The 26,542-nt window shown below is 41.9% G+C and overlaps 1 protein-coding gene across 3 annotated transcripts; it reads left to right on the top strand.

Annotated features, from left to right (window-relative positions):
* The first annotated feature begins 3,532 nt into the window (after window positions 1-3,532).
* On the top strand, window positions 3,533-25,309 carry cdh5 (cadherin 5). 3 transcript variants are annotated; one of them, XM_060911877.1, is made up of 12 exons: window positions 3,533-3,960; window positions 7,391-7,594; window positions 7,747-8,032; window positions 8,322-8,438; window positions 11,019-11,192; window positions 11,391-11,572; window positions 11,782-12,026; window positions 17,794-17,930; window positions 18,191-18,300; window positions 18,904-19,006; window positions 19,255-19,497; window positions 22,057-25,309. In XM_060911877.1, exons 2-12 carry the CDS (start codon window positions 7,391-7,393, stop codon window positions 22,542-22,544), a joined length of 2,289 nt encoding a protein of 762 aa, XP_060767860.1. In that variant the 5' UTR covers window positions 3,533-3,960; the 3' UTR covers window positions 22,545-25,309. The 3 variants fall into 3 exon arrangements, with proteins under 3 accessions (XP_060767860.1, XP_060767861.1, XP_060767859.1); XM_060911878.1 differs by lacking the exon at window positions 3,533-3,960 and adding an exon at window positions 4,804-4,873 and having other exon boundaries at window positions 19,255-19,547; window positions 22,057-22,147; XM_060911876.1 differs by lacking the exon at window positions 3,533-3,960 and adding an exon at window positions 4,808-4,873.
* Window positions 25,310-26,542: the final 1,233 nt, after the last annotated feature.

Below are 26,542 nucleotides of genomic sequence, written 5' to 3' on the forward strand. Positions count from 1 at the left end.
TGCGGGGAACCGAGGCACCTCCAGCATCAGTGCTCGGCAATGGAGGTGGTCGCGGTGGTCCAGATCCCCGACGCGCCAGGAACTGCCCTTGATCGGGATGGAGTGTATCGCATACCAGTGAGTGTCCAAGGGGATATGTATCAGGCTTTGGTGGACTCTGACTGTAATCAGACCTCAATCTACCAAAGCCTGGTGCAAGACGAGGCATTGGGGAGAGCATAATTGGTGAAGGCGTTGTGTGTGCACGGGGATGTTCACAACTACCCTTTAGTGTCGGTCCATATTCTATTTTGAGGGGAGAAATTTAGTGTAAAGGCGGCGGTTAATCCTTGCCTTACCCACTCGATAATTTTGGGGACTGATTGGCAGAGATGTCGGGAGTTAATGGCACATTTAGTGAAGAGTGGGTCCTGCCGTAGTTCAGCAGGGGGAGGTCCCAGTGTGGCATTGGCGGGAGCAGCTGTCACAGAGCCATCTACATCATCTCCGCGTCAGAGTGAGGAGCAGCCGGCTCCTCCTCCCTCTCTCGGGGAATCCCTCGCGGATTTTCCGTGAGAGCAGTCACGAGACGAGACTCTGCGGTATGCGTTTGACCAAGTGAGAGTAATCGATGGTCAAACGCTCCAGCCAAACGCCACCCCATCCTTCCCCTATTTCTCCATTATAAAAGATAGGTTATACCGAGTGACGCAGGACACTCAGACTAAGGAGCCGATCACGCAGCTTTTGATCCCAAAGAGCCGCCGGGAATTGGTATTCCAGGCGGCTCACTTTAATCCCATGGCTGGACACTTGGGGCAGGATAAGACACTAGCCCGAATAATGGCCCGATTCTATTGGCCAGGGATTCGTGGTGATGTTCGTAGGTGGTGTACGGCATGCCGCGAATGCCAGTTAGTAAATCCCGTGGCCATTCCAAAAGCGCCTTTGCGCCCTCTGCCATTAATCGAGACCCTGTTTGAAAGAACTGGGATGGATCTCGTCGGGCCATTAGCTCGGTCAACACAAGGATATCGCTTTATTTTAGTTCTGGTGGACTATGCAACGCGATACCCAGAAGCAGTGCCTCTTCGCAATATCTCAGCACATAGTATTGCGGAAGCACTCTTCCACATCATCTCCCGAGTCAGAATCCCCAAAGAGATTCTGACTGATCAAGGCACTTCGTTTATGTCACGCACACTGCGCAAACTGTATGGGTTACTGGGAATTAAGCCGATCTGCACCAGCGTTTATCACCCACAAATGGATGGTTTAGTTGAACGGTTCAACCGCACCCTCAAGAATATAATTTAAAAATTCGTAAGCGAGGATGCACGCAATTGGGATAAATGGCTCGAACCCCTGTTATTCTCAATGCGAGAGGTCCCCCAAGCCTCCACGGGGTTCTCCCCGTTTGAATTATTATATGGGCGTAAGCCACGCGGCATCCTAGATGTACTGTGGGAAAACTGGGAGGAGGGACCTTCACAGAGTAAAAATGAAATTCAATACGTTATCGACCTGCGCACAAAACTCCACACACTCACTCACCTAACCCAGGAGAATTTGCGACAGGCCCAAGAACGGCAAATCCGCCTGTACAACAGGGGTACACGCCTTAGGGAGTTCGCACCGGGAGATAAAGTACGCGTACTGTTGCCCATGTCAAGCTCCAAATTGATCGCCAGGTGGCAAGGACCCTTTGAGGTCACACGGCGAGTCGGGGATGTTGACTATGAGGTGAGGCAGACGGACAGGGGCGGGGCACTACAGATTTACCACCTCAATCTGCTCAAACTCTGGAATAAGGAGGCCCCCGTGGCATTAGTGTCGGTGGCTCCGGAGAAGGCGGAGCTGGGGCCGGAGGTCCCAAAGGGAACATTGGCATCGCGTACCTTTCCGGTCCCCTGTGGAGACCACCTCTCCCCGACCCAACTCACGGAGGTTGCCCAGTTGCAGACCAAATTTTCGGACGTGTTCTCGCCCCTGTCTGGCCACACCCACCTCATAGAACACCACATTGAGACGCCCCCGGGGGTGGTAGTGCACAGCTACCCTTACAGGCTGCCCGAACACAAGAAAAAGGTGGTTCGGGAAGAACTCAAGGCCATGCTCGAAATGGGCATCGTCGAGGAGTCCCACAGTGACTGGAGCAGCCCGGTGGTCTTGGTTCCCAAGGCCGATGGGTCGGTCCGGTTCTGTGTGGACTATAGAAAAGTCAACGTGGTGTCTAAATTCGATGCGTACCCAATGCCTCGTATTGACGAGTTGCTTGATCGACTAGGCATGGCTCGCTTTTATTCAACATTGGATTTTACAAAGGGTTATTGGCAGATCCCCTTGACTCCACTATCCCGAGAAAAAATGACCTTTTCCACACTGTTTGGCTTACACCAATTTGTCACACTTCCTTTTGGGTTGTTTGGGGTGCCCACTACGTTCCAGCGGCTTATGGACAGGATCCTCCGCCCCCACGCCACCTATGTAGCCACGTACTTGGACGATATCATAATTTATAGTAACGACTGGCCGCGGCACCTGCAACACCTGAGGGCCGTCCTTGGGTCGCTGAGGCGAGCGGGTCTCACAGCCAACCTGAAGAAGTGTGCGATTGGGCAGGTGGAAGTACGGTATCTGGGCTTCCACTTGGGCAATGGGCAGGTGCATCCCCAAATTAATAAGACAGCAGCGATTGCAGCCTGCCCGAGGCCCAAGACCAAAAAAGGGGTGAGACAGTTCCTGGGGCTGGCTGGCTACTATCATAGGTTTATACCTAATTATTTGGACGTCACCAGCCCGCTGACTGATCTCACTAAAAAGGGGGCACCAGATCTGGTCCAGTGGATGGAGCAATGCCAGCAGGCTTTCTCTGAGGTGAAGGCTGCACTGTGCGGGGGGCCACTGTTACACTCCCCTGACTTTTCTCTCCCCTTTACATTGCAGACGGATGTGTCAGACAGAGGGCCGGGGGCCATTCTGTCCCAGGAGGTGGAGGGGGAGGACTGCCCCTGTGCTGTACATAAGCAGGAAGCTGTCGGTGCATGAGGGGCACTACAGCACCATTGAGAAGGAGTGCCTGGCAATCAAGTGGGCGGTCCTCGCCCTCTGCTACTATCTCCTGGGGCGCCCTTTCACCCTCTGTTCGGACCACGCGCCCCTCCAGTGGCTCCACCGCATGAAGGATGCCAATGCGTGGATCACCCGTTGGTATCTGGCACTCCAGCCCTTTAATTTCAAGGTGGTCCACAGGCCGGGGGCGCAGATGGTCGTGGCGGACTTCCTCTCCCGTCGGGGGGGGGAGTCGGCTACAGGCCGGACGGCTGCCCGGCCTGAGTTGGGCGGTGGGGGTATGTGGCAGCGGGGGCGTGGTCAAGCGTCAGTCTGTGACCGGAGGGCGGAGTCAGGGAAGGTAAGTGGCAGAATCACTGCACCTGATGTTGGTTAATCTGTGTTTGTATGTCTTCCCCAGTGACCGCGCCCTATATAAGGAGAGAGAGAGCAGAGGAAGGAAGCTCTCTCCCCAACCAGACGACTGATATGTGTGTGCGTGTCTGTGTGACTGGGAGTTTGTTAAAAAGCTGCAAATAAAGAGTTTTTGTGAAACTCAGTTCTGGCCTGCCGTACTTCTGTGCTCCACCCACCCGCTCAACTTACTACAACGTCCTTTTAAAATTCAATTCTCTCTATGTTCATTTCACCTCCTCGAGCAACCTGTGGCTCACAGAACTACAAACACGCACACACACTGTTCTGTGCTCTACACACTCTCAGTTCAGCAGTCTTATCTGCTTTCCTGGTGAACTTCCACCCAAACGGCAGCCACAATAACAGGAAGTGAGTTGTCGAGCAGCTGGACATCTCAGGGTCTCTCACTCACACACACACTCACTGCCGGACGACGACCCCAGCATCAACGTTCACACACTTTATCTCTGGATTATTGTAGACGTTCACACACCGGGGAGGATTTACACTGCGGTAAGTGAAGGTTTTCTCTCCTCGTGTCCTGAACGAGTCGAGTTTTAATGAGAATTAACACTGAATGAGATTCACACGATGAACAGAATCACAGCAGTCACCTGTTCTGTGATTTCTTCAGTTCAGAGAACAAAAAAAAACAGAATTCATTTTTGTCCTTTCATAATTACATATCTGACTGTTTTTATTTTTACTCTGATGTGTATTTGATCTGTTTCACTAAAATCATTTGAACTTTCCTCTTAATTGTGTAATTATTTCTTTTCTCTGATTTTTTTGACATTTACATTTCTGGTTAAAATTGAAGCAGTGTATTAAAGCGTGTGTTGAAACTCTAAGAATAAAGTCTGAGTCAATTCAACAATGTTTATTTTTTATCAAAATAATTTGAAGTAAAATGGGGAAAGTTTCGGATCTTAATCTTTATAATTAGACTAATTAGATACTCGCAGCCACACCCTTTCCCCCTTTTTTAATTTATTTGTTTTACAGCCGATACTCAGATTGTTTTGGAGTGTTTTATTTCCAGGTTGAATCTTTTTCCTCACTGCACCTGCCTTCTGTCACTTAAAGTCACATGTAAGATTTTATTTAAAAAGTCTTTAATTTAAAAATGATGCCACCCAATCACATGACTCACATCATATCAAAAGTGACGCAGGTGAAGTTTGGGATTGGGGCAGGTTTAGGGGCGGAGTTAGTATTTGTACCTTTTCTTACAATGTCATAACAAAAGAAAGACTTTTTTTTTTACATTCTGAGGGTAAAAAAAGTTCTTTGTTCAGAAGGTTCTCTGGGAGTCGACTGTTCGCAGATTTCTTCCGAAATTCTCTCGGACAGGAAGCGTACTCGGTTGTAATGTTCGATGTTGAACCTTGAAGAGTTCCTGACTCACTCCAGAAAAGCCCTTGAGGTTGTAGATTTTATTCTGACAGTCTTTTCACATTTCTGTACCTGGAAGTCAGATGTGTTTTGAAGGCAGCTGAATGATCTCATGGAAAAGCGTTCCGATTAAAGGTGTGGTGAAATGAGGAACAGGAAACATTCCCACTGTTCCTACTTTCAGAGAACAAACCATCAGAAAACAGATAGAATTGGTTCAGAATGTATTTATTCAGCATGACAATAAAATATCACTTTACTGAAGCTCAGCGATGGAGTGTGTAATCACGCAGGACGCTCGTTATCATCTCCAGGAGCACAAGGCTGATAAATCATTTCAACGTGTTTTGTGTGGATTTATAAATCTGTAAACGTTATATGTTCATTTTAATTCAGAGCCCAAATGATGATCCACATTTTATCATTAAACATTTCAGTGAAAGACTGATGAGATCTGAGATATGATCTCTTTATGAATTATACTGTAGATTATTTATTGATGTATTATTGTCCATAAAAGTTCAAAGGATTCATCTTTGTAAGTCGATTTATTCTTATTGAAAGTATCTGCTGTTTCTCGATGACTTTAGTGACGCGCTAATGACGCAGTTACAGCTCGCTGTACTGCGCTGACTGAATTATACACTTTTATAAGATTAATAACTGAATAAAATGCTGAGTGTTTAAGGTGATTAACTTTTTTGGACATGTAGATGTTTTTAATAAATCGTCTTTGTCACAGCTGAATTATTTTCTGCTTCATGTTCATTTCATTGCTGTTTAACTGTTTAAAAGACTCAAACTCTACACTCCAGTAACCCTTCTGTAGAATTCTACAGCAAAGTGGATTTCTGTCAGAAAAGATTCAAATCAAACCCTTTTTTAAGAACCGAAGAAACTTTGATTATTGGTCAGAAGCTGTGTGTTATTTCAGTACAGCAGCTCGACTCGGACCGTAGCTCGGACTGGAACACGCACTCGCTCTGATACGTGACTGTTTCTGTAGTAACACCTCGTTCACACAGATGTGATTAGTGAATGCTTCATATAATCGAAAACACAATAATCAATCACATCATCAGTGTTAATAAATTATTTAAAACTGTGTGGTTTAACAACGTTCAAAGTAATCTCGATGATATGGGGACGTTTTCTTGTTAGGAGACATTTACAACAATCAGAGGAAAGTGTTCAGGGGAATTTACTTTTTCTTGAGAGAGAGAGAGAGAGAGAGAGAGAGAGAATGGTGAGAGAATGACTTTATCACAGTTTTAATGGAAGTGAGAGGGAAGAAACTCATCTCTCTCTCATACAGTCCTCGACATTAAATCTTAACTATAAACTGTTTTAGTATAAATACAGAGGTGATTATAGGAAATCGTGCGCTCTGATTAGTCGAGAGATTCAGACTATTTCTCAATAATCGCCTCGAGTGACTCGGCAAAATGGCGTCCAATCACTTCGTCACCGTAAGTGAGGAAGAATTACAGATGATGAAATAAAATGGTGTTCCTAAAAGCACTGAAGATGCTCCAAAGTTTGGTCTAAAACTATTCAAAGGGAAGGTGGGGTTGGGATTTATTTTATCGATTTCAAAACAAAGTATTTTATGTTATTTGGCGTAGATCAGTGACACGAGTCTGCGCCGCAAAGTTATTACACTTTACAGGAAGATTTTGAAGATGGAAATAAATGATTTTTTTTAATACGAGGGTTTTTTTTTTTCAACAATCACCTGTGTCTTATTACTCAAATAATTATCCACCTCAGTCTCAGTGAATATCAAGGAATAATAACCTCAACCTCGACTTGATTAGTATTTACTGATATTCACTTCACCTTCAGTGAATAACTGTTAAATAATGTGTGACGTGTCATTCATTAATAAATAAATAAATCCGCTCCTCAGTTCTTCTTGCTGGAAATCTTAAAGCTTCTGTGTTCAGTGCGGTAAAATCCTCCCACAGTGTTTTCCTCAATCACAAATCACATTACAGATTAAACCCCTTTTAGGAATTATACAGAGCGTGTATTAACCGGGAAGATGTTCCGGACACACTCCAAATTATTGCTCATTTATTAATATTCAGCTTCTTGTCCTTGGTGCTCGTTACATGCTGTAAAAGAGTGGATGAGTTTTTGAATTAGTGTATGAATGTTTATTTGTAAAATTTATAGAATTTCTATATGAGTGTGTGTGTGTGTGTGTGTGTGTGTGTGTGTGTGTGTGTGTGTGTGTGTTAGTATGTTTGTGTGTGTGTTAGTGTGTGTGTTATTGCATGTGTGTGTGTGTGTGTGTTAGTATGTTTGTGAGTGTGTGTGTGTGTGTGTGTGTGTGAGCTGGAGTTTGGACTGTCACACAGAATTCTTTATTCCATGAAGTTTACCTTCACCTCGTAACTCCAGTGTAAAACTAAAGCCCGTGTCTCAGCTACTTAATAAAATCCACAGTGTGGACATTTTGTTTTTCATCATATTTTAATGTAAATTGTAAATATTTTGCTGAGTGAACAGAGTTAGCACGTGTCTCTGTGTTCTTCTTGGTCAGATGATGATACACTTTGTTGGGAAGCAGGCGTTCAGGACGTTTCTCTGGACAGCGTTTCTACACTTTATTTTCACCACAGCTGAACATGTTAAAGACATTTCACCATCGTCCATCCTGCAGAGAGAGAAACGAGCATGGAAGTGGAACATGATGCTCGTATACGAGGAGAAACAGCCGAGCGATCCGCCGGAGATAATCGGCAGAGTATGAGCATTTATTCTCACTGATAAAATGCTGAGATGGAAAAAGTCATGTTTTAATCTTGTACCACATGTTAAGGGCATTGATCTCAAAACCCTTCCATTACATTTGTGTAAATAATTTAATTCTGCTGTTTGTGTTTTTATCTCTTCTAGCTGAAGAACACTTTGTTCGATGAAAACAATGTAAAGTTCAAGCTCTCAGGAGACGGAGCTGGCGACATCTTCATCCTGAGCAAGACGGGAGAGGTGCTGGTGTTGAAGAAGTTGGATCGAGAAACTGCCAGCAGCTACACACTAAAAGCAGAAATCATAGACATTAAGAGTGGAAGGAAGCTTGAAGATGACACGGAATTCACCATCCACGTCCAGGACATTAACGATAACGGTCCTGTGTTCTCAGAGACTTACACTGGGTTTGTAAAAGAACGAGCAGAAAAAGGTACGAAACTCAGGAGCATCGTTAACATCCTGATGATTATTCTGTAATTACTGCTTGACATTTTATCATGGAGTAGAACATTATTACAGTTTATACAGTACAGAGTGAATGCATTCATATCAACCTGGGATGTGTAGCTGCACTACTGTCAGAGCTGCTTTTATAGAAAATTAATCAACACCTTCTGACCAATCACGATCTGGAACTCAAAAGCACTGTGGTGTAATGAAATATCAACAACTGTTGGTGGTGAAATGATGATAATGATGATGTATAATGATGATGTTAGGAACTAAGGTGCTGACGGTGAACGCAACTGATAAAGACGACCCGTCCACGCCCCACGGCCTCATCATGTACGAACTGCTGAACGGAACCAACTTCTTCAGCATTAATAACAAAACGGGTGAGATTCTGTCAACACTTTATATATTCATTCGGAGATTGTATACGACTACATCAGTGTATCATTGCTCACTGTAAGCTGTCCACACAAAGTTTTGGCAAAACAGTGCTTACAAAACTGCGAAATAAATAAAATAAACATATACTGCATTGTAATTGTGATTCAAGTTCAAGTTCAAGTTTCAGATTTATTATCCTTTAAAAAAGGAAATTTGGTGTGCAGCAAGTATTCAGAGAACATGAGTTAGGAAGACATGGACATGGACCACACAGACACGTTCATAAATATATTTACACACAAACACATTATTCAAATGGATATACCCACCAGCCCACCCACCCACACACACCCAGACCCATAACTGTCACTGTTAGTTATTGCCACTAAACAATGACAATAACAGTAACTACAAAAAAATAAATAAATAATTTTTTTTTAAAAATGAGGTGTCCCTTAATGAATTAAGGGTCCTAATAGCCACTAAAATAAAAGAATCTCTGGCACGCCTTGCCCTTACAGCAGGAATTCTAAAACGGCGGCCTGAGGGGAGCAAACTAAATTCCCCAAAACGTGGGTGGTCGGGGTATTTTAGAATGTGTTGTGCCTTACTCATGACCCGTTTTACATACACATCTTGCAGCTGAGTAAGATGAACCCCAACCACCTTTGCTGCCACATTAACTAGCTTTGATAACCTGCCCTTATTGGTCAGTGGCAGACCACCACACCACACCACAATACAAAAGGACAAAACAGATTCAATACAACTTTAATAAAATAAAGTCATCAAGGTCCTACACACATTAAAAGACTTCATCTTCCTTAAAAAGAAAAGCCGCTGTTGGGCCTTTTTACACATAGCATCAGTGTTACTCTCAAATGACAATTTGTTATCAATAATGGTTCCCAAGTATCCGTATTCTGTGACATCAACATTTTCGTTTTGAATAACAGTATGTGTAAAAGATTTCTGAGACCTGCGGAAATCAATTATCATATTTTTGGTCTTGGCTACATTAATAGATAAATAAAACAGAATTACATTTCTGCACTTTTTTATCCTATCATATTTTTTCACCTTTATTCGAAAGAGTATCAACTACAGTGATATCAAGATGTCATATTTATTTTAATATGATACTAATTTTATAATAAAATGCAAAAAATAGCCAACAGGTGCAAAAGACACACATCTCATCTTTCGTCCTTATAAAGTTGAACGCAGAAGTCAAGAAAAGGAAAATAATTTCATCAGTGATTTTCAGGATAAGGCTCTCTCTTCAGCTTGACGGTTCCCTTTACCACTTGTATCCATCGCCGGGTTTGGGGGTTGCCACCATGATGGGCACCAACAACTTTATGGCCGCAGCTCCATACAGCTACCTCAGCAGTGGAGGTGTAGAACATGGCCCATTCAGACTCAATGTCCCCAACCTCCCTTGGAATGCAGTAAAAGTTTTGCTGGAAGAAGGAATTGAAGGAACATGACAGGAACCTCTGCCAAATGTTCCCAGCCCATCCTCACTATAGGTTTGGGTGTACTGGGCCTGTCTGTGACTGGCATCCTCCCCTGCCATCTGATCCAACTCACCACCAGATGGTGATCAGTTGATAGCTCAGCTCCTCTCTTCACCCAAGTGTCCAAGACATACAGTTTCAGATCTGATGACATGACGGCAAAATGATTAACCTATGGCTGAGGGTGTCCTGGTGCCAAGTGCACTTATGGTCACCCCTGTGCTTGAACACAGTGTTCATTATGGACAAATTGTGATTAGCACAGAAATCCAATAACAAAACACTGCTCAGTTTTATATAGGGCAGGCTGTTCCTCCCGATAACCTCCCTCCAGATTTCACTCTCATTGCCCATGTGAGCATTGAAGTCCCCCAGTAGAACAATAGAATCCCCCGGAGCACCTTCCAGCTCCACCAAGGACTCAAAGAAGGTCAGATACTCTGAACTGTTGGCATATGGTTAAGTAAAAACAACAGTCAGAGCCCGTTCACCAATGCAGGAAAGCAACCCTCTCATTCACCGGGGAAAACTCCAAACTGGGGAGCTATAAATATACCCACACCTGCCTGCCACCTATCGCCCAGGGCAACATCAGAGTGGTATGGAGTCTAGCCTCTCTCGAGAAAATTGGTTCCAGAACCTGTGCTGTATGTTGAGGTGAGACTGACTATATCTAGCCAGTATCTCTAAAACCTCACGCACAAGCTCAGGTTTCTTCCCCACCAGAGAGGTAACATTCCCTAAATGTCCCTAAAACCAGTTTCAGACTGCCAAGGCCCCCGCCTTCAGCTGCTACCCAACCCACAATGCACCAGACCCCTATGGTGCCTCCTGCAGGTGGTGGACCCACAGGAGGGCAGACCCACGTGGTTCTTTCAGGCTGAGGTGCTCACCGACAAGCTCCTCCCTGGTGACACCTGAGCCGCCAAGTCTCCAATTACTTTTGGTCTCTTGGAGGGGCCACATGTAAAAGTGCTTTACTATGGTCGACAAATGATATAAAAATAACTTAAAAGTAATTTCATTGGTGTGTGTGTGTGTGTGTGTGTGTGTGTCCTCCAGGTGAAATTTCCACTAAGGTTGACACACTGGATCGTGAGACTCAGAGTGAGTATAAGCTGAGAGTGAAGGCGTCGGACATGTTCGGAGTCAAAAATGCAGCGAAACAAACAGCGGACACTGTAGTGACCATCAATATAAAGGACATTAATGACAACGTGGCCTCTTTCTCAAAAGGTACGTAAGCTCTAATATGTATCTCCTGCTCCCTTCTTCCAATCCAGGCTCGCTGTTTCTTTGCATATTTTTACACATTCCCTCATGTCCACTCTGAAGGGCAAAATCATTTTTAGCTTGAATATTTTCACTCTGTCTGAGGGTGCGTCTCAAATCATTCAAACAATAAATGCACTTTGTGTGTATTTTTTCCCACAGAACGCTACAAGTTTTCTGTGAAAGAGGACGAGCCAGCAGGGTTCAATATCGGAAGACTGGACATTAATGACCGCGATGAGAAACAGAATAAAAACGCCACATTTACTATTGATCAATCTCAGACAGAAACCTTTGATGTGAAGCTGAACGACAATAATGATGGAGTTCTCATACTGAAGAAGGTAGCTTTCCCTTCATCATGTCCACGACACACTACAGCAAAGTGCACGTCAGATTTAATAAGTATTATATCTTTCTCTTTGCATGAAACTGAGCCAGTCATCTGAATGTAAACTGTAACTGTTTATACTGTATTCATCTATTAAATCTCAGAAACAGGCTGCGTCTCAAATCACACCTTATTAACTTACACAAGCTTTTCGTCTAACAGAAACTCGACTATGAGACGAAGCCGAGCTACAATTTTACAATAAAACTTCAAGAGCATGTTGTCCAACCTCCGGACAATACCAACCTCAGGAGTAGTGCACAGATCCTCATCACCGTTGAAGATGTGGACGAGCCGCCAGTCTTCACCCAGACAGAGTACACCTTTAGTGTTCGCGAAGGTCAGAAAAATATCATTGTGGGAACGGTTTCAGCCAAGGACACAGACAAAACCAGCCACAGGATACGGTACACACTTCTCCACAATACAAATGATCATAATCATTCATAAATAATAAGAAACTTTGAATTAAATGTGTGAAGTAAAACAAATGACAAGCAACAGTAAACTATAAGATGCTTTAGGTATCTAAATATTGTCCACACAATGGGGCCCATTGGGTCTGAGAGCCCGAGTGAAAATGCTCCGATGTGGCATTCTGTTCTAATTTAATAGAACAATTTTCATTACAAGTTCTATTACTGATATCATCTGAGTGAATATGACTGAGTGAAAAGGAGAATCTCTGAAATATTTACATGAAGATCCGTGTTTGTGTATTTGCTTCATCCCCCTTTTTGCTTGAATGACAGTGTGCACTCGAGTGGCAGGGACCCCACAAGTCTGTGTAAGAACTGATGATCCATTTTAGATCGAATCCACTGGAGTGTCATCTGATCACACGCTTCAATAGAATTGATTAGACATGAGGAAAATCTGACCTTTTGTACAAAGCAGTTAACAACATCAATCAATATCAATATCACACTTCTGCTTACATTTAAATCAGGACATAAAAATAGCACAGGATCTGGAATATCAAACATTCATTTAGATAGTGAACCTTTTACTTTCTTCATTTTAAATATTTCAGCATTCTAAAACCTTCAATTTATTTCCAATTTTTAATGAAAATAATCCCAGATTTCTGGACATGACAATATATATATATGAGTGATTCCACGCTTATGGGTACTGAAATGGGGACATGAACTTATTCACCTAAAACCATTTCTTTTTTTACCATCAGGTCACAAAACATGTAATCTTTAATGAATGATATGTTAAAAGATAACTTTAATTTTCTGAGATGTAATAAAAACATATTTATATGCCAAAGTCAAGCCTATGAGTTCCAAAATGATGTCTGTTACATTACTTCTGTTACGATTGTCCATCTCGCATCTGTTACAAATTAATTACAATCTAGCTATATACCATGTTAATCTTATTGAAAGAATGTGTATGTTTATTCTACTACACATGTTTATTAATTATATTTGCTAAAACGTCACCTTCCTATGTTTCAAAAAGTAATTCTACATTGTTAAAATTGAGAATATATATGTCCACAACACTTCTGTTACGTTCTGACTTTCGCATATAAATATGTTTTTATTACATCTCAGAAAATTAAAGTTATCTTTTAACATATCATTCATTAAAGATTACATGTTTTGTGACCTGATGGTAAAAAAAAAGAAATGGTTTTAGGTGAATTTTTAAAAATAAGTTCATGTCCCCATTTCAGTACCCATAAGCGTGGAATCACTCATATATAAACACAGTTGTGTCCAAAAGTCTTAGTCACATGTAAAGAAATGCTGTCGACCAAAAATGGCTTAAAAATAATGAAATGAAATGTTTCAATATTAAAAAATACTATAAACAGTAATCAGTGAGCCATAATAAATAAAACAAAGTCAGTATTTGGTGTGAGACGACACCTTACTTTAAAAAAAAAAAGAAAAGAAAAGAAATCTCCGTCTCAGGTCCAGTGAGGTGCAGGTTTATGTGGAAATGATCTGTAGGTTTTCCTGAGCATCTTACAGAACCAGCCGCAGTTCTTCTGCACACTTTGACTGTCACACTCACTTCTTCATTTTACACCAAAACCCAGCAGCCTTCATTATGCTTTCTTTTTTCATCTGAAAAGTGTCTCTTATGGAAAATACTGCTCAGATACAAACTTTATTTTTTCTGTAAGATTTAATTTTGTGCTGGAAAACGAACATTTGGACTCTAAAATGTTTTTGTAATGTTTTAACTCAATAATGTAGAAGTCATAAAATAGAAATCTATAACAAAGTTTGAATGAATGAATAAATAAATAAATAAATAAATAAATAAATAAAAATTGGGAGCTAAGACTTTTACATAGTACTGTATTTCATATGAAAAATGTGAGGTTTTCAACACGAGAAGATAAACGTCATATCTTCAATCCAACGTGTGATTTTCTTTTTATTATATCGACACATTCACAAATAAAAAGTCCCCAAATTTATCAAAACAATTCATCGATTTCCTCACGAGTGACAGATAGAGATTTATGCCCCGGTTTTGGTTCTCCATGTCCCGGATGGAGCTCGGATCAAAAATACCAGTGGCGTATTTCCCACTAGAATACTTGGGTCTCTGTAATATATATATATCAAGTTCAAGTTTCAAGTTTCAAGTTTATTGTAGCCATATCAACAGTATAAAAATACAGTTGCTAGGAATATACTTTGGTGTGCTCACAAATCCCAACAATACAATCAGACCAAACAAAAAACTAAGGGGGGACAAGATAGAAAGACAAGGGGGCACATAATAACAGGAAATGACAACATACAAAAAAAAACATTGAAAAGTGCATTGGATATATAGAGTACAGCTGGTGGTACATAGTGCAAAATAAACAAGGGAGGTAGGTAGGCCAGGAAGTGGAGTAACTGTAAAGTGCTAGTGCATATTCAAGTAGCGGATGGCTTGTGGGTAGGTACTGTCCCTAAAACGTGAGGTGTTGCATGGGATGCTGCGGTGCCTTCTCCCTGATGGTAGGAGTATAAATAGATAGTGTGCTGGATGAGTGTGGTCAGAGATGATGTTCTTGGCTTTCCTGGAAATTCTGGTGTTGTAATGTGAGTCTAAGGTGGGGAGACTATGGCCAATGATTTTGGAGGCCCTGCGTACCACCCTCTCCAGCTGTTGCTTATCTTGGCTGGTGGTACTGCCATACCAGACCAGGATGGAGAAGGTGAGCACGCTCTCGATAGTAGCACGGTAAAAGTGTAACATGCCTGCTTGACTGACCCCAAATTTCCTCAACTGTCGGAGGAAGTGTAATCTTTGGTGAGCTTTTGAAATGATGAGACTGGTGTTCAGGGTCCATGACAGGGACTGATGAATGGTGGTGCCTAAAAAACGAAAAGAGGAGACCCACTCCACTACCTGGCCATTAATACAGATGGGGATGTGCTGACCTGCCTTTTTCCTGAAGTCCACTATGAGTTCTTTGGTTTTGGATATGTTAAGTATAAGGTTATTGACTACACACCACTGCACTAGATGTTTGACCTCATCACGATATGATGTTTCGTCCCCGTCACGTATGAGGCCTATAACAGTGGTGTCGTCTGCAAATTTTAGAAGTTTGACAGATGGAGAATTAGATATACAGTTGTTGGTGTATTGGGAGAATAACAGCGGTGACAACACGCAACCTTGTGGCGCACCGGTGTTCAGAGTCTTGGTTGATGAAATATTGTTCTGGGTTCTAACACACTGTGTTCTGTTAGATAAAAAGTTGAGTAGCCACTGACAAAGTGAGGGGTTGACACCCATGGACAGGAGAGAGAGTTATACAGTCTGATAGGCAGGATAGTGTTGAAACCTGAGCTAAATCAATAAACAGGACACGAGCATTGGTGGACTTACAGTCAAGGTGCTGTAGAATGAAGTGGGTGCAAAGTGAGACAGCGTCATCCACTCCCCTATTTGCCCTGTAGGCAAATTGGTGAGGGTCCAGTGTAATGTGTGACAGGAATCTACAGATTAAGCGTTCAAACACTTTCATGACAACAGAAGTGAGAGCGACAGGCCTATAATCATTAAGACAGGTAATGTTGGGTTTTTTGGGCACCGGAATGATCATAGCCGATTTAAAACATGCAGGCACAGTAGTACTGTTCAGAGACCAGTTAAAAATATAACTGAGAATAGGAGCAAGTTCGTTAGCACAGTTCTTAAGTGTAGCTGGTGTCACACCATCAGGGCCGGCTGCCTTGTTGGTGTTCTGGCGCCGTAGCAGTCTGTGCACATCATGCTCTGTGATGGAAAGGGGAGAGTGTGTGTGCCCCACACCCAGCGGGTGAGGTAGGGCGCTTGTCTGGGCGCTGGTGTCGTCAAAGCGGCAGAAAAAAATCATTAAGCCACTCTGGTAAGGAGGGGTCACAGTCCAGGATATGGTGTTTCACCTTATAGTCTGTGATTTCCTGGAGGCCCCGCCAGACCCCCTTAATGTTATTGTCTTGCAGTTTATTTTCAAGTTTGTTTCTGTAGTTGTGTTTTGCTGTGTTTACGGCTTTCTGTAGTCTGTATTTGAGAAGTTTGTATTGCTTTCTGTCCCTACTCTTATAAGCGTCATTTTTTTCCTTACAGAGGCGCTTAACTTCCCGGTTAAACCAGGGTTTGTTGTTATTGTAGATGGTAATAGTCTTTGAGGGGATGCAAACAGACTCACAGAAACAGATATAAGACATAATGTAGTCAGTGAAAAAGTCAATATTGTTCGAGTCAGCAGCAAACATGCCCCAGTCAGTGATATCAAAACAGTCTCGTAGCATATCTATAGCCACAGGAGAGCTCCTCTTGACCCTCATAGTCTTTGGTTTCGAGGTCTTAAGTCTCTGTCTGTACTTAGGAACAAGAAATATTGTGTTGTGATCAGACTCACCAATTGGGGCTCTAACTAGAGCCTGGTATGCCTCCGGTATGGAGGAGTAGCACTGGTCGAGTGTTTTATCCAGCCTGGTGGGGATGTGAATCTGTGGTTTGTATCTGGGAAGTGTTTTCTTCATGGAGACATGGTTGAAGTCCCCAAGCACCAGAATAACCGAGTCCGGGTTGGAGTTTTCCGCGGTGTGGACGTGATCGGCTAGTTGCTGTGAGGCTGAAGCTGCCACCGCGCTCGGAGGAATATAGGCTGCACACAGGATGATGGAAGAAACTTCCCTTGGCGAGTAAAAGTGGATACACCTCACCACGAGATGCTCCAAGTCGAGTGAGCAGCCGGACGAAAGGGTTTTGGTATCAGTACACCAGTTCTGGTTGATGTAGATACCGACACCTCCGCTGCGCTGCTTCTCGGAGTCTCTAGTGCGATCAGCTCGGTGGAAAGTGAATCCCTCCTGATGAAGCGCCGCGTCAGGGATGTTTGCAGTCAGCCAGGTTTCTGTCAGACATATGGCAGCACAGTCTCTGAAGTCCCGTTGGGAGAGGATAAGGGAGGTGAGCTCGTCCTTCTTGTTTGCTAACGAGCGTACGTTAGATAGGATGAGGCTCGGCAAAGATAGTCTGTGGCCCCGGCATCTCAGCCGAGCTAGCGCCCCTCCTCTTTTAACCTCTCTTCCTCGGCGGGTGTTTCAGTCGCCCACGGGAAAGATTTGGTGGTAGATCCAAGATGATTGACTGTGGAACTGGCATAATGTCCCGAATGTGAAGGAGTTCCGTTCTGTCATAACGAATTAGCCCATTGCACGATTCCGGAAGAACACAAAACAGCATAAACAGAAAACAAACAAGGAGCAACACCGAGTCGCCATAGTACGGCACCATCTTGGTTCGCCGTATATATGTATGTATGTATGTATATATGTATATATGATGGTGGTGGTGGTAGCATCATGGGGAAGGAGGATTATCCAGAAATATTGAAGCAACACCTCAAGACATCAGGCAGAAAGTTAAAACTTGTTCATAACTGAGTATTGCAGCAGGACATTGACATCCTCATCAACCCTCCAAAGCTGTACCAAAATGGCATAAAGGCAACAGAGTGAAAGTATTGGCACGTTCATCACAAAGCCCTGAGCTGAATCCTGTAGAAATCCAGTGGACTGAACTGAAAAAGTGTGTCTGAGAGAGGAGGCCCACAAACCCACAAACCTGACTGAGTTACAGCAGTTCCGTGAGGAGCAGCGTGAGAAAGCTCAGTGATACGGGTTTCATTTGGAGCTCTTTGTGTTTTAGGTACAGCATAAGTTTGTCTGCATGGCCAGTGAACATTAACAGTGAGACGGGACAGCTCACTCTGAAGAACGCTCTGGATCGAGAAGCCAAAGATGTCCATGAGTTCCTAGTTACAGCAGAGGAGGAATCGACAAGCAGTGCGTCATCTATTTAATCACTATACATACATACATATTTATATGTGTGTGTGTGTGTGTGTGCGTGCGTGCGTGTGTGTGTGTGTGTGTGTGTGTGTGTGTGTGTGTGTGTGTGTGTGTGTGTGTGTGCACGCTAGTCAGTCATTCTTTAGAATAAATTGAGCTAATCATGTTCATGTGATCTAAACAGGCAGCATCATTCACCGTTTCTCTTTATTTGAAGAAATCCACAAAAAAACACCATTTGTTTGTTTCTACAGGACTGAAATCTTCTGCAGTGGTCAAAATAAATGTCCTGGACATCAATGACAACGACCCGTACCTGGACAAGGACAAAGTGTACATCTGCGAGAGCGATGAAAGTGGAACGGTGAGAGCTGAAATCATTACCTTACTCCTGACTCCTTCATTTACATTCTCTGATGTACGATCCTCAGGGGTCAGTACTCAGCCCTTTTTTATTTCTTCTGTTTATAAGGTATAATATATAAAACTCAATCATGTTCCCTATTTTCCAGTGTGTCTCTTCTGTATATTCTCCTTTAAAACTAATATATTACAGTAAACGAGCAGGTGAATTTATAACACATCCTGTAACACTCTGTCTGGCCAAAATACTCACACACTCTCATACATCGCTGCTCCGCCTTTCGCTCTGATTACGGCACACATTCACCATGGTATTGTTTCAACAACCTCATACACCATCATGGCATTTATTTATTTTTCCTGGAGGAATACAGACACACATTAACTGCAGGAACGTTTCATTTTTGTTTCATTGCCTTGAAATGAAATGGAGTTTATGTAGAAAAATTATGCAGTTTTGCGACACCTAAACCATGCAAATGAGTTTTTCATTTTGTTTTAATAGCTTAATATTTAAATTTTATTATACACTATTTATTTATTTATTTGTGTGCCATTTATCTATAGCTTTTATAATAATAATAATAATAATTTCTCTCTGCAGATCATCGATGTTATCGGTGCCACCGACAAGGACGAGAATCCTGGGAAATTTCATTTCACTCTCAAAGGAAAGCATTCAAACTTTTCCCTTCATGACAATCTGAGTGAGTCTCATTTATTCATCTCCTGAAAAGACTTCAGAAAACATTCAGTTTCACAAAATTTTGTTTAAAAATTGGTTTTGTAGTTGTTCTGTATTCATGAGAAATGGATAAATAAATGATGCAATAAAAACATTAGTGAATATGTTTCTGTAGTAATTTTTTAATAAAGTGGTGTGTGTGTGTGTGCGTGCGTGCGTGTGTGTGTGCGTGCGTGCGTGCGTGCGTGTGTGTGTGTGTGTGTGAGACAGATAACACGGTCAGCATCATTCTGAATCACGGAGGTTTTAGTGCAAAGAACCCTGTGGAGGAACATCTGGATATCGAAGTTATTGACGGAGGAAATCCACCACGGAAAATCACCAGATCTCTTCAGCTGGAAGTGTGTGTGTGTGGGAGAGAGAGACAGAAGGAGTACTGTGTCGCCTACAACAGGTCTGGAGTCAGTGTGAGCGCTGTTATCGCCATCCTGCTCTGCATCCTCACCATCCTCGGTAATCATCATCATCATCATCATCATCATCATCACAGTGTAGCCTCGTCAGTGAGTAACACCGATCATACACTGGAGCGAGATAGTGAATAGGGCGTGTTGTTTGGGACACGCCCTCAGTCCATTGTGTCACAATTTCAGTTTTAAAGGCCCCAGTGGAGTTCAACTGAAACTCAACATACAGCAACGAGAGCATCAAGAACAATCAAACCCTGAACTAATCACTGTTTAAACACGAACATAAAACAGTGCACTTTAGTGTTTAGAGTTTTCACAGAAAGTTTAAATGCTGGGTTCATAACTGGAAGGAGACAGGGTTCGAGTTATAGTTACACACATTACTATAAAATTATTGTCGTGAATTGTTTATCAGTTTCAGGAGCAGTTTGAGAAAATCAAGAGCCAAAGAGCTGCTGGATTTCACAACTTTATTCATTTATTTTACAGTTTAGGAATAGGGTTTAGGGATTAGGGATTAGGAGTTAGGTGTTCAGGGATTAGTGTTCAGGGATAAGGAGTTCGGTTTAAGGATTAGGGATTAGAGTTTATGGATTAGGGTTTAGGGGTTAGGGATTAGGGGTTAGGGTTAAGGGGTTAGGGATTAGGGTTTAGGGGTTAGGGATTAGGGGTTAGGGTTAAGGGGTTAGGGATTAGGGTTTAGGGGTTAGGGATTAGGGTTTAGGGGTTAGGGGTTAGGCGTTAGGGGGCAGATGTGGACGTGTTTATTTCTCTCCCGATGATGATTGTTTATGTAAACACTTGTTGTTAGTGTGTTGTGTTTATTGGCCTCATTTATCAAACTGGATCCTAACGGTTTTGTACACACACCATCCAAACGGTCGTTTACACAAACATGGTGTTTGTGAAAATCCCATCAATTCAGAAAGCCTTTCTTTTCCTCCTAATTAATGTAATCCTCGACTGATCATCTGATAATCTGCACTGAACTCAAATTCAAATCACATATTTATTTTAAATACACACACAAATTATTTTAGACCCATCACTTCAAATCGGTGTATACATGCCTGTATATGTGTGTAAGAGGAGGGCGTGGCCGGGGTCACTGCAGGTCACACAGCGGAGTTTACAGGAGATTTCACACGCGGCGTTGTTCGGAGGCAGCAGTTGTTTACAGAGCTGAGGGATTTTTTCAGAGGATGAAAGCTGATGTATAAATCAGTTCAGTTTGTCAATCAATCAATCAATCAAATTTTATTTATATCGCCCTTTACAATAACCAAAAGGTACCCAAAGAGCTTTACATCAAAGCCATAAAACAAAACACCAAAACACATAAAAACACAGGTTTTGAGTGCGGAAGGTGCCACCGTGCTGCAGATTACCAAAAGCCTTTCAGAAGTACATGAAATAAAACAGATGAAACGAAGCACCCCTCAAAAACAAGACTCCCCTAGGGTTAGAATGCCAGGATTGAATGCCAATCTAAAAAAGTGGGTCTTCAACTTCGATTTCAAAAGGCCGAGATCAATAGTGGTGTGAATGTGGGGGGCAGATTGTTCCACAGTCTCGGAGCAGCGACAGCAAAAGAACGATCACCCCACTGTTTATATCTCGACCTTGGGACTTCTAACAGAAGCTGACCCGAAGAACGCAGGGCCCTACCATAATCACGAATAGTTAAAATCTCAGACAGGTAAGAGGGAGCCAGGCCATTGATGGCATTAAAAACAAACAACAGAAGTTTAAAATCAATTCTAAAATGGACTGGAAGCCAGTGGAGTGACGACAGCACAGGAGTAATGTGTTCACGTCTAGACGTGCTTGTTAAAAATCGGGCCGCAGCGTTCTGTACAAGTTGAAGACGTAAAATTGAAGACTGGCTGAGGCCAACATACAGGGCATTACAGTAGTCCAGTCTCAAACTGATGAATGCATGAATTGCCTTCTCGAGATCCTGCCGACTGAGAAACGGCTTTGCTTTGGCCAAGAGACGAAGTTGACTTGTCGCAGCGTCTCATCGTGTTTAAAAAGGCGTGTCCTGGTTCGGCTCCTGTGAGCAGAGAAACTCTGACGATTCGCAGTGACGCTTTTCTTCACCATGTTCTTTTGAGTTCATTTATACTGCAGTGGAGGGAAACACTGATGTCACCACCAGACTTTCTCTCCAGATTTTGGCTTTTCAGCTGCTGAGACTCGATACGCTGAGAAATAATCTTTAATAATATTACTATAAAAATACTTTTTTTCTCGTAGATGTGAGTCAAAAGCACTTCAACTTCTGCCTCAGAGAAATTCTCTGATTTTAGTTTTTAGTCACCATTTTGAGTTTTCTGCTCGGTGAACTCAGCCCCTTTATGGAGTTTTGTGGGGTCAGTAAACATAAATCATCTGGTCATTTACACACAATTGTCATTTATCAACAAAAACCAAGTGAATACAAAGAAAATCATCATCAAAACTTTTGTGAATCCAAAATGTGCTTTTAGTTCAGTTTGGTTTACGCAAACATTTACACACAACTTTACTGAAAGATTAATGAATGAAGTCCAGTGATAGCTTACTGATTTGTGTGTGTGTGTGTGTGTGTGTGTGTTAGTGATCGTAATTCTCTTCGTGCTGCGTAAACGCTACCAGAAGGAGGTGCTAGCCGCTGTCAAGAAACCATCCAGTGAGATTCATGAGCAGCTCGTGGTGTATGATGAAGAAGGTGGAGGAGAAATGGACACCAACGTATACGACGTCTCCATCCTGACCTCAGCTCGCTCAGACACCCGTCTCGGTCCTGATCCACCTCCTCCGGCTATGTATGCCGTCGTGAAGAAGCCTTCAGCCTGTAAAGGTGACATGGCTGTGATGATCGGGGTGAAGAAGGACGAGGCTGATCACGACCGCGACGGAATTCCCTATGACACGCTGCACATTTACGGCTACGAAGGGTCCGAGTCCCTTGCCGGGTCACTGAGCTCTCTCGAATCATCTTCTTCCGTCACATCCGACCTCGATTATGACTTTCTGAATGACTGGGGACCCCGATTCAGGACACTGGCTCAAATTTACGGCTCTGAAGGGAACACTTCCTACTGATCCTGGAAACCAAAAACCACCAGAAGAGAAGATAAAAGAAGAAGGTTGATTTCCTTCAGGATAAATTACATTAAGATGGAGGATCTGAGTCGGGTTCTACAGTGATAACAGCAGCCAATGTTCAACTACTGATATACATTATTATTATTATTATTATTATTATTATTACTGAGTCTTTTGTATTTTGTAATTTCCCATTTTATAACTGCACATTTGGTGCATTTTACTTGATTATTATTTTTATATTTTTGGGGCACATGAGTATTTACAGTTTTTCCCACCCCGATCCGAGAGCAGCAAAACCCTAAAGAATAAACCCTGACCTTAATAAACGAACATGTCTTACACCACTTTTAGCATAAAAATTGCCTCCACCTTGATTATTTTTCTCTATTAGCATCTTTCTGATTTATGATCATGACATGAACGGCCAGGATTCAGGTTTATACAGTGAACATCATCACGCAGGGTTCTCGAGCAGTTCTGGTTATCTTTCCATGTTGTTTATTGTGTGGGTTAATAAATCAGGTGTTCAGGTCACATCAACTCTTTATTCATTTTTATTTAAACTCAGTGCTCTCAGTTAAAAAGACAACAAAAATCCCCCCAGCTTGTATTATCAATAAACCGCAAAACTCCTCGGTTCTGAAGATGTTGCAAAATATAGAGAGGATAAACTTCTGACCAATCAGAATCCAGAATACTGTTTAACAGCAAAGTTTACACATCAGGAGAGGAGGAACGGTTTAGCATTTTGTTGATGCAATATTCTTTAATGTCATTACATTTTACATGACTGAATCACACACACACACACACACACACACACACACACACACACACACACTGAGTGGCCGTCTGTTCTGTAACAGTAATATTAGCTGCAGGAAGCGGCCGTGCTCACACTGCGGTGCGAGAAACACAGGAAACAGTGTAACGAGCCGCTGACAGAATTACAGAGCAATCGGAGTTTATTTGACAGAAATCATCAACATGCAGACTAGTGTGTGTGTGTGTGTGTGTGTGTGTGTGTGTGTGTGTGTGTGTGTGTGAGAGAAACTCAAATCTCAAAGGTCCAATACAATACAGCAATGAGGAAATGTACAGCAACTCACACATACACACACACACACACACGAGAATAAAGCCAATGACTTTAACCTTCCAGCTGCAGTGTGATTTGAGATTTAAATGACATTAATGTGGAACGATTCCATTTTAAAAACACGGCAGAAAAAAACTTTTATTCTTCAGTTAATCATCAAAAGCTGAGATCAAATTCATCACGATTTCTACTGAGAACACTTTTTTAAACACTTCACATTATTAGTAGTATGAAATGTATAAATTCCTCAGAAACAGCATTTTTCTTTAAATTTACTTTAAAAACTAACGGACTCAAACAGAACAGAATTTCACCAGTTCACCGTCTCTGAATTATTTAATCGCAGGGGGAAAAAGATTCCACTTCCTGTGCAAAAGTAAATATTTCGTGTGTCACATTTTATTTTGTTATTGTTTGCTTAGTTCTTATTTCTGACTGAGCAACACAATCATTTGTCACTTTTAAATAATATTTAATGTCGACTCACTAACGAGTGAAAAATAAAAAGTGACTCAGAGACCAGAGTTAAAGTCTGTCTCATGGAGGAGTTCAGCTTTCTCGAGGTAAAGTCTCTACAGATATGAGGAAGTTTATTCAGTTATTACTTCATCAATCTGCAAAACTTTAACATCTGAATTGAACTCTTAAACTGACTCTGACTCAATTCTGACTATGATTTGATTCTGACTTGACTCCAGATCTGACTCAATTCTGATTCTAACTTGACTCTGACTCAACTCTGACTCTGACTCCATCTCTTACTCGCCTCTGACTCGACTCTGACTCAACTATGATTCGACTCTGACTTGACTCCAGATCTGGCTCAACTCTGACTTGATTCTGACTCTCACTCAAGTCTGACTTGAATCTGACTCAACTCTGAATCTGAGATACTAAACGATGTTAAGGTGTTAAAGTGTAGAAATTGTTTTATTTAGTCGTTTTGCTCGTCGTTTTCGCTGAACCTTCACCTTCACCTCGTCTTCTTCATCAACACAATAAACGGATGCCTTCTCATTGGCAAACCCCACCCACTATATCAGCCACTTCCTGTCAAGAAAGCTCACTTCCTGTTCTCTTATCTGTTAAGTAAAACAGCACATGGGAGCGTTTTCCTGTTTTGCATTCCAGATGGAAAAATAATGCTAAGGAATGTTTTAGAAGAACAAAGTGCAGAGGATTTACCAACAGCTGCTCAGTTCGTCCTGCTGGTGATGTTTAGGTGATGTTTTATTACAATATTTGATCCTGTGAGATCATTTTTCTGATTGTAGTCACAGTTTCAGTCAAACATTTCTGTTAAGAACAACGATAAAGTGTTTCTTAAATTCATGACTTTTATATATTTTATATGATGATGTCAGTGTGCACAGAGACACACTCTCTCTCTCTTATTCCCTTTCTTTTTCTTTTCTTTTCTGTTTTGAAATCTTGCAATCTAAAATTTCAGGAAGAAGAATTTAATACAAAAATGTGTTTTAACTTTTATTTTCCTGTTTGTTTACGAGTGAATTTACACTCTGAGTGTGTTACTGGATCGTGTGTGTGTGTGTGTGTGTGTGTGTGTGTGTGTGTGTGTGTGTGTGTGTGTTTGCACACCCACTACAGATGTGATTTTTTTTTGTATTTTTATTCATGTAATAAACTTTACACACATTAATGACGGATGTTTCTGATGTCTTTATCTCCTCCATCTCTACTCATCACTTCACTTTTATATCACTGAGACTTACAGGTTCTTTGATTTGTCTTTCTTTAAGAAGGAACCTTTAAAAGTTCCCTGTAGAACCCAAGAAGAGTGTTTCCCTCTCAGATATTATTCCAAGTAGAACATTTTAGGAGGAAAAGATCACTTTATTATCCACTGAACCCTTAAAGAACCCTTTACAAAGTATTCAGGATCCTGAAGCTAGATTTCAGAGTTTGTCTCACACACACACACACACACACACACACACACACACACACATACTGTTAATACACACACTCTGAATAAAAAGGGTTATTTTGATAATTAACGGTTCTTAGCTTCCTAATAAGTTCTGCTCGGAGCCCTTCCTGATGGAGAGGTGGTTCCTGTAGGGTTCTGTGTTGAAGCGTGAAAGGTTCCTCTGAGTGACTCTGTTACTTGAAGAGAACAACAGCACACTCGATACTCAGACCTGAACCTGTACACATTGTGACTCTGGGGAACCTTTTACAGGCTCTGTGTAGATCTTTACAACTATATCAGATCACATTCCAAATCAAACTCTTTCAGGAAACTTAGAACCATTATTTATTAAATTATTAAGAAGATAATGAGCAGATATTTGGAGATTGCACTATACATTCACCTGGTTAATACTCTCTCTCTTTCTCTCTCTCTCTCTCTCTCTCTCTCTCAGAACAAAGGGTTCTTTAAGGGTTTATTTAATCATTTTTTTTTCTTTAACTTCCAAAAAAATGGTTCTACTTGGAACGCTGATAGTAAAACAGTTTTCTGTCAAACCTTTAACAGGAAATGGGTTCTGCATGTTTGAAGCATGCAGTAATGATGCTGACAGACAGAACTCTGTGGGTCCATCACAGCGTGGGCCTTCAGTACATCTTCATCATTCACACAGAGACAATGGAAAGGGGACCTGAGCTGGAATTCCCAATCGGAAACTCGGGCAAGATTCCAACTTAAACCTCGAGCAGTGTTTAAAAAAACAAACACAAACACCATGTGGAGTAAAAAACAAAGGAAAGCATCACACCTTTAAAACACAAAAACATTGTTTACTTTATGAAACTTCTTCCTTCATAAAGGAGGAAATATAATTTATGAAAGTGTTTACAGTCCGAGGTGTTTTTTATTCCATGCTTCACTTTTCCCAAAAACACAAAATTCATTTCATTTATTCTGATT

Source organism: Neoarius graeffei, chromosome 27 (assembly GCF_027579695.1).
Source record: "Neoarius graeffei isolate fNeoGra1 chromosome 27, fNeoGra1.pri, whole genome shotgun sequence".
Lineage (NCBI taxonomy): Eukaryota > Metazoa > Chordata > Actinopteri > Siluriformes > Ariidae > Neoarius > Neoarius graeffei.

Bases quoted from the DNA above. Each gene is read 5' to 3' on its own strand.
- cdh5 (XM_060911876.1), top strand. From the start codon at position 4,826: ATGTTGAACCTTGAAGAGTTCCTGACTCACTCCAGAAAAGCCCTTGAG. The intron at 8,439-11,018 runs GTGAGATTCTGT...TGTGTCCTCCAG, and splicing joins CAGCATTAATAACAAAACGG to GTGAAATTTCCACTAAGGTT. The intron at 12,027-17,793 runs GTACACACTTCT...TTTGTGTTTTAG, and splicing joins AAAACCAGCCACAGGATACG to GTACAGCATAAGTTTGTCTG.